Source organism: Carassius gibelio, chromosome B23, assembly GCF_023724105.1.
Source record: "Carassius gibelio isolate Cgi1373 ecotype wild population from Czech Republic chromosome B23, carGib1.2-hapl.c, whole genome shotgun sequence".
NCBI classification, from domain to species: domain Eukaryota; kingdom Metazoa; phylum Chordata; class Actinopteri; order Cypriniformes; family Cyprinidae; genus Carassius; species Carassius gibelio.
The window spans coordinates 16,668,219-16,676,838 of record NC_068418.1 but is presented as its reverse complement, the minus strand read 5'-3'; the positions used below and the strand labels follow the sequence as shown (position 1 = coordinate 16,676,838).

The following is an 8,620-nucleotide window of genomic DNA, read 5'->3' as shown; positions in this document are numbered from 1 at the left end:
CAGGTTCTATAAACCACCATAATTTAATCTTTGTATCAGATCCTGGATTGTTAGTTTGTGTCACATCATGGATCCTCAAGCACATGTTCGTAATAAAACTTCCAGGGATGGGCAGTATTTATGATACATGTATTTCAAAGACGCATTTCAGATATAAAATAGGATTTAGTAATTTGTTCTTGATAGGGTTTGATGAAAATGGCTTCATATTTTGTATCAAAATAATTCAATGTTGTTTAGTTTTAAAATACAGTCAAAACTTTGTAAGAAATCTTCATGATAACATCATAAAAATTCAGCCTCTGATTGGTGCCTACTCAGTAGTTGGCTACATTTAAATCAAAACGTATTGATCATTTAATAATTGTTTCAACTTCCAAACAGGTGTCCAGGGATTTATAAATAAATATTTGGTTGCTGTTTAGTAGGATCATGATTTTCCATACCATTGCATGAATGACTACCTGACACACATATTGTTACATTTATGAATAAGAATCGAATGATTAAAATTAGTTGCTATGAAAACATGTGTCATCAGTTGTCTTTGTTTGCCATTATTGAGTCACTGTTGCCCTTTGTTACCAAACTCCAAGTAATTTAATTAGGATAAAATTATGAGTCATTTGCAAACTGTAACTTTAAAACTTATCTTCATCTGGGTGATCTGGGGATATGTGAATATTATATGTTAACTGGTTGCATATGTCAGATTTATTGCATGACTTGGACAGAAAAAAAGCTGCTTTCAAACACTGTCTAGGCTACTTAATCAGCAGAGTCGGAGAGTCTGAGAATGGTTAAGGGATAGATCAAATAGGCCAATTGATGAAGGTTTGCAACGAAATTTCATGCTCTCTTGTAAAAGCATTTTGTAGTATTTTTTCATTTAAAAAATACACCTATCTATTTTGATACACGGTATGGCTGCTGTATTTCGTAGTCGGTTTTGATACACTTAAGATTAAAGTATTTGGTATTTTATTTTAAAATACATTTTGATGTATCTTTCCCCAACCCTGCGCGTTTGTGTTTGTAACTGTTCGACATGCCCCTAAGAACCTAATGTGAGTTTGACAACATTCTTCAAAATCTAAACAAGAAAGGCCTACAGCAGATGGCCAGTCAGAGAAAAATCTGATATGAAAGGTAAACAGCCATCTTTATCTGTATACACTCCTGAACAAAATCTTAAGACCATGGGATGCATCGCAAGTTTTACACATTTTGCACTAGTGGATCATAACCGGGTTGTAAGTGCTGCTTCAAAATGACAAAAGAAAAAACAGGATCAAGAGACAAAAAAAAGAGAGTAGGCAATTTATTGAAAACTGCATTTAAAGTCAAACAGGCTGTTCATCAGCTGATCAAAAATGTTCTCAATGGGATTTAGATCAGGGGAACACGCAGGATGGTCCAAAAGAGCAACGTTATTCTCCTGGAAGAAGTCCTTTGTCAGGCGGGTGTTGTGAATTGCAGCGTTGTCCTGTTGAAAGACCCAGTCATTACCACACAGACGGGGGCCCTCGGTCAAGAGGGATGCCTGCTGCAACAGATCCACATAGCCAGTCGCCGTTTGACGCCCCTGCACAACCTGAAGCTCCATTTTCCCATTGAAGGAAAAAGCACCCCAGATCATGATGGAGCCTCCTCCACTGTGCCGCGTAGAAAACATCTCCTTGTCATGCCAGTAAAGTTGGAAGCCATCAGGACCATCCAGGTTAAATTTTTTCTCGTCAGAGAATAAAACTTTCTTCCACCTTTCAATGTCCCATGTTTGGTGCTCCCTTGCAAATTCCAAACGGGCAAGTTTGTGTCGTGGGAGGAGACGTGGCCTTTGAAGACGTTTTTTGTTCTTGAAGCCCTTCTCTAGCAGATGACGTCTTATGGTTATTGGGCTGCAGTCAGCATCAGTAAGGGCCTTAATTTGGGTCGAGGATCGACCTGTGTCTTCACGGACAACCCGTCGGATCCTGCGGCTCAGTGCAGGTGAAATCTTTTTGGGTCTACCACTTGACTTTTTTGTCCCATAACTCTCAAGATTTTTTAAGAAATGTAAAATGACTCTGTCTTACTGCGTCCAACCTCGGCAGCGATGGCGCGTTGTGTGAGACCTTGCGTGTGCAGCTCAACAATCCTGCCACGTTCAAAAAGAGAAAGCCTTTTTGCTTTTGCCATCAGGAGATCTTGACAGTATGACTGCTTGAAGAACAATGACATGAAAGCCATATTTTTGTGCAGATTTGACCTTTTTATGGCTATGGTCTTAAACTTTTGATCAGCTGATGAACAGCCTGTTTGACTTTAAATGCAGTTTTCAATAAATTGCCTACTCTCTTTTTTTGTATCTTTTGCTCCTGTTTCTTCTTTTGTCATTTTGAAGCAGCACTTACAACCCGGTTATGATCCACTAGTGCAAAATGTGTAAAATTTGCAAGCATCCCCTGGTCTTAAGATTTTGTTCAGGAGTGTATTTCATAGGCCTTTGGTCTGCTGGTACAGTAGATGGCGATATGTGCGTTATCCCTCAACTCATGTTTCACAAGAAGAAGACACGCGCTCGTGACAACGTTGCAATGTTTCTTTCCTAAATGCCTCTCGGGTGTCAGTCTGTGTGAATTACTGTGGTTATCGGTTTCTTCTGTATGTGTTTGTGTTTTCTGAGTCCAGAGAGGGACGACGTCACGTTCAGGGCCATAAACCGCTCCAGTGACCAGCGTTTGGTCTCGAGTGACGACGTGTACAGGAACTGCGCGAGATGCGCTGCACATAGACAGACGCTCAAGGTGCTTCAGTACAGCAGGCCACTGACTCCTGGTCATTCATCTCATATTTTATTTTTGGAAAGTACCGTTCAAACGTACAGGTAGGTAGCTTGTTATTTATTTATTTCCGTTCATAAGTTATATCTTTATTCGTTTAGACAGATGTCGTCAAACATTATGTGCTGATTCATATTCAGTACTGAGTAGTATTGAGCTCGTACTAATAACGTTAAATTAATTGGTATAATTCTGTAAGTTAATCACGACCTAAAGAATTCTTTAAAAAGGCTTTACTGTAAATAAATAATCTTTCAGTAACCAACTGCACTGTGTTAGTTGAATATGTTGAAGTAGGCTTTAAATGTGATTTTATTTTAATTTTCATAGGATTTCTACATCTGTTTGTGACGTTCAAGCAGTAAAATTATGTCTAACCGGGGAAGACCTCAGCCTGGCCGCCTGTGCGCCTCAGCTTTGGCAGTATTTGTGATGCTGGCTTTGAATGTTCAGGCCAGGCCTGCAAATATATCGGCGTTAAAAGACAAACACCCCAACAGCAAAGAGGACAACGAGATCCTTCCTCCAGACCATCTGAACGGCGTGAAGATGGAAATGGACGGTCACCTCAATAAAGACTTTCATCAGGAGGTGTTTCTGGGGAAGGAGATGGAGGAGTTTGAGGAGGACTCGGAGCCCAGAAGGAACAGGAAGAAACTTATTGAAATTTTCACCAAGTAGGTGTACAGCTGTGAAAACGCAGCCATTTTCACACGATGTGCTTGGGTGTCATTCTAAAGGAATTTCTAGTTCAATCCAATGAACAGTGAGCAATTATAGTAAGCTGTGATGAAACGGAAGTTGTGAAACATCTTTTTTTCAGTATTGTGACATACATCTGAGCAAGCTTACAGTCAAAAGAGCAGGTTTTAAGAAGATAAAATTGTTGAAGTCCTGCATATATAGTCTGTTGTCTTTGTTGAAAGATTGACTAATGATATTTTGATTAAATTACAAGCTTATATATATATGTATATATATATGTTTACAATAAGACAGTAAATTTACATTTCATGCTTACTTTAAAAACAATCAAGCATATGCATGAAGCAAATGTTCCATTACTTAAAAAAAAGCACAGTTTTTAATAGTCTAATCAAACCTTTACTTTGTTTCTAGGGTGGATATTAATAAAGACAGGAGTGTCAGTGCTAAAGAAATGCAGCGCTGGATCATGGAGAAGACAGAAGAACATTTTCAGGAGGCCGTTAAAGAAAACAAGCTCAGTTTTCGTGCAGTGGACCCTGATGGGGATGGTAAGAGGATGTTGTTATTTAGAACCATGCCATTATAAAATTATATGTCAAATAGAGACATGTTGAATCAGATTTTAGTTAAAAATGTTTCCAATTGTTTTACTAGAGCAAAATCATATGTAAATAATTTTTTACATCTGCAATGATGATTTCATAACACTTAACAATGGTCTTGGCTGCCAATTTCTCAAATTGCGCTTTCTCAGGACATGTGACTTGGGATGAATACCGTGTGAAGTTTTTGGCCAGTAAAGGTTTCAATGAAAAAGAAGTGGCTGAGAAGATCAAAAACAATGAAGAACTGAAAGTGGATGAAGAAAGTAAGTTGTAACGTAGAATATGCATTTGTCAGATATGGTCTAGTACTCCTAACAAAGCCATTTCTAACGATCTGAATAAAATATGGCCTGACTACAGCTCAGGAGGTTCTGGAGAGTTTGAAGGATCGCTGGTTCCAGGCAGATAACCCTCCAGCTGACCAACTGCTAAATGAAGAGGAGTTCCTCTCGTTCCTGCACCCAGAGCACAGCAGAGGCATGCTGAGATACATGGTCAAGGAGATCGTCCGAGATCTTGGTAATCTTAATTTTATTCCTAAGAAATGCCAACCCAAATTCATTGGATTCTTAATTATAAGCGAACCCTATACGTATGTTTCCTAAACAGATCAAGATGGAGATGGAAAGTTGACTCTTGCTGAATTTATCTCCCTCCCCATGGGAACTGTGGAGAATCAGCAGGCCCAAGACATCGATGACGACTGGGTTCGTGAAAGGAAGAAGGAGTTTGAAGAAGTCATTGATGCTAACCATGATATGATCGTAACCATGGAAGAACTGGAGGTTGGTCCTCTTTTATCAGTGCTGTTAAAGGAACATAACACATTTATAGCATATAATTTTAATGAATATCTGTCCCTTACTGCAGGGGCGATTCTAGGATTTTTTCAACTGGGGGGCACAAGAGGGGCCACGATTAATACAGAGGGGCCAATTATGTTGTTTGAACTGTATATCCAAATCATTTCAAGAGTTCAGTAACCTTTAAAATCAGTAATAAACAGTGATACCCTATTATATTTTAATAGCAGTTATTCACTGCTCTAAATAAAAAAAAAAAATCAAATACAATTTGTATTAACTTTTCACTTTACAAAAGTGAAAGAAAAACTGTAATAAATAAAATTATCCAATGTATGAATAGTGTACAACTCACAAATAATAATAATATAATTTATTTATAATAGCCTTATATATATAAATGCAGAATAACATTAATAATTCATAGAAATAAATACACAATTAATTAATTAATATAACTAATATAAATTTAATATAATTTCATTATATGTTTTTGTTTATTATCCACATCCCATTCAATTGGCATAGCAGCAGTTGCAGTAAATTTGCATTGATGAATAAACAAAATCTACTTATGTCAAGGCTAATTAATCTTGAGCATATTGATTTAAAAATATCATATATCCATACTTTGTTAGAAAGCTACTTGTTCAAAAAGGTAGCTTTAATTTAACATGTAAAATATGTGGATCGTATAAAACAGTTTAGAATAGCTTAATTAGTCCAGTGTTATTTTAGTATTAGTTATTTATTTTGCTGTTTAATCATGCATTAAATAATTATGTATGATTTTTTTTGAGAATGTTTCTGGGTGTCATCAAATGACGTTGTGTCAATAACTTCTGTGAAGGGAGGGAGAGAGAGCTTTCCAGGGTGCAGACAGCAATCGCGGAGCACCATGGTGATTTAGAACGGCAACTGAATTTATTAGGAATCTACAGACGCAAATAGACTAAAGGTGTAGAAAAATAAAGACCTATATGTTTATTTTGGACTTTTTTTCACCACAAGTCTGAAAGAAGGCATGTTACTGAAGACAAACAGCCCCAAATCTCAAAATTGACCAGTAAAAAAAACGATGTTTTTGCATGTGTCTCACGCATATAGACTTTAAAAAAAAAGTCTAAAGTGTGGAGCGTTAGATAAACATCATACGATTTGTTTCGTCACCTCACTTGAGTGAAAAAAGTCGCTAATCGACTGCATGATTCAGTAATGACTTTATTAGAATTGCTATTATAGTTTTTTTTAAACCATTGCTTTAAATTGCGTTGTTGCCTATATCGGCGCGTTCGGCCGAAAAAAAAAGTAGGCTAAATCGTAACGCAGTAAACCCCTTTTACATTCAGCATCAGAGGAGCATAGTAAATATAATGATTAGCATCTTGGTCTGCTCTAGGAGATAACATCGTCATCGAACCTGGTCTGTCTAACACCGAAAGACGTTAACGTTAGTACCAAACACTTCTTGCACTGCAATAACTCACTAATCGAAAAACATAAGCTATTTAAAATAGGTGCTTTTTTCGTTGGAAAACAGCAGCTCGCTATTCTTGGTTCTCGTTGAGAAGCATCGCTATGCAATCATGAGTTATTTACTAAACTGAAAGATTATAATTTGAATTTGTGAGTGACAGACAAGTAGAAGGGTGGGGGCACACTGGGGGGCCAATCAGTTTTCAGGAGGGGCCAGTGCCCCCATGGCCCCTCCCCTGGCTACGCCACTGCCTTACTGATATCCCTTCTTTCCCACAGGAATACATGGACCCTATGAATGAGTACAACGCCCTGAATGAAGCCAAGCAGATGATTGCTGTGGCAGATGAGAACCAAAACCACAACCTGGAACTAGAGGAGATCCTGAAATACAGCGAGTACTTCACTGGCAGCAAACTCATGGACTATGCCCGTAACGTACATGAGGAGTTCTAAGACGTCTCCTCGAGTCTTTATGAATAATAATAGCATGTAATATATCCCTAAAGTGTCAAAAGGATGGACTTTGCTTGCTTCCCAGACTGGGATGAACAAGTGCATTCGGACATGTTTGTATGTGTACAAAACCTCAAGCCACAAAAACCTTCTGTAATGTTGCAATGCGCAGATATGGCATGTTATTAAGAGTTTGCTTTCATAATCTCATAGATTTCCATTTGAGCCCCATAAAGTTCCATACAAATAATTTTAGACACTTTGTCACTTTCATCAGGTTTTTGAGTGTTGATAATTAAGAGAAATGTCTGTATATGAGGAATTGGTGAGGGGTTAGATTGTTTTCAACATGAAGGTGGAATTTCTAAAAAAGAAAAAAATAGATTATTGTAAATACTGTAGTTTTTTGGAGTGCCATAATATATAAATATATTCACATTTTGGGTGGGTTGCTTTTGACAGGGTTTGAGCTTCCTGAAATGTGTTATTTCCAAAGAGGACGAGCCAGCAAAAGGATTTAGGGTGGTAATTTTGTGAAAACTGTCACATATTGTAACTAGACTATACATAGCACTTCTATTTGAGATCTCATCATTAAATGCAGTGGAAAAAGTCTAGTTTAGAAATCATATTAACTGGGATAATTAATCCGTCCAGTTGTGACCTATTTTCACATTAAAGCATTTTTAAGAAGCCCATTATGTCATAATTGTATATAGCTTGCATATTATTATATTTAATTACTTTTAAGAATTTGGTTCACCCTGTTGCCTCAATAGCCTCCTTTAGTCAAATGTTAGTTAGTATAACAGAGCATCTTACACTGAAATGATTTGAGAGGAATTATATTATTAGGAACTATAAATGACCCTTTTTGAAATTGCTATTAAAAATGGAAGGACCGATACATTCTGTATCTGAGAATAAAGTTTTATTAAAATACACATTTGCCTCATGAGATTAGGCATGAAATTAGTTCTATTAACTGTGTGTATATAATTGGGTGTTGGTGGTGATAATTTTTGAGCATGCTTTGGTAATAGCTTAATATAAACATTTTATTTTGCTATGAATTATTAACTGGCTTTTTGGATTCATTTATTTTGTTATTAAATTCTATTGTGTGTTTATTGGATGTTAAAATATGAGCTGCTAATGTGTTCAGAATTATCCTTGTTCATTGACTGATCATATATTACATTCATCCTGTGGAAAGTAACTGCTTAAGTAAAAAAAAAAAAACAGTGATGTTAAATGCTGTTACATTATATAATATACAAACCCGATTCCAAAAAAAGTTGGGACACTGTACAAATTGTGAATAAAAACAGAATGCAATGATGTGGAAGTTTCAAATTTCAATATTTTATTCAGAATACAACATAGATGACATATCAAATTTTCAAACTGAGAAAAATGCATAATTTTAAGGGAAAAATAAGTTTATTTAAAATTTCATGGCATCAACACATCTCAAAAAAAGTTAGGACAAGGCCATGTTTACCACTGTGTGGCATCCCCTTTTCTTTTTATATAAGTCTGCAAACGTCTGGGGACTGAGGACACAAGTTTACAGTACCCGGATCCTTCTTCTACGCATCCATGATGTTGTAATGATGCAGTATGTGGTCTGTCATTGTCATGTTGGAAAATGCAAGGTCTTCCCTGAAAGAGATGACGTCTGGATGGGAGCATATGTTGTTCTAAAACTTGGATATCCTTTCAGCATTGATGGTGCCTTCCCAGATGT

General features: G+C 36.8%; 1 protein-coding gene across 1 annotated transcript; it reads left to right on the top strand.

Moving 5' to 3' along the window:
• The first annotated feature begins 2,532 nt into the window (after positions 1-2,532).
• On the top strand, positions 2,533-7,814 carry sdf4 (stromal cell derived factor 4). Its single transcript, XM_052594536.1, has 7 exons — positions 2,533-2,866; positions 3,153-3,499; positions 3,942-4,078; positions 4,285-4,398; positions 4,496-4,654; positions 4,745-4,920; positions 6,694-7,814. Exons 2-7 carry the CDS (start codon positions 3,192-3,194, stop codon positions 6,868-6,870), a joined length of 1,071 nt encoding a protein of 356 aa, XP_052450496.1. The 5' UTR covers positions 2,533-2,866; positions 3,153-3,191; the 3' UTR covers positions 6,871-7,814.
• The last annotated feature ends 806 nt before the right edge of the window (positions 7,815-8,620 follow it).

What these genes read in the sequence shown, in the direction of transcription:
- sdf4 (XM_052594536.1), top strand. Translation starts at nt 3,192, where the DNA reads ATGTCTAACCGGGGAAGACCTCAGCCTGGCCGCCTGTGCGCCTCAGCT. An exon ending in AGTGGACCCTGATGGGGATG is followed by an intron (nt 4,079 to 4,284) that starts GTAAGAGGATGT and finishes GCGCTTTCTCAG; the next exon opens with GACATGTGACTTGGGATGAA. An exon ending in TAACCATGGAAGAACTGGAG is followed by an intron (nt 4,921 to 6,693) that starts GTTGGTCCTCTT and finishes TCTTTCCCACAG; the next exon opens with GAATACATGGACCCTATGAA.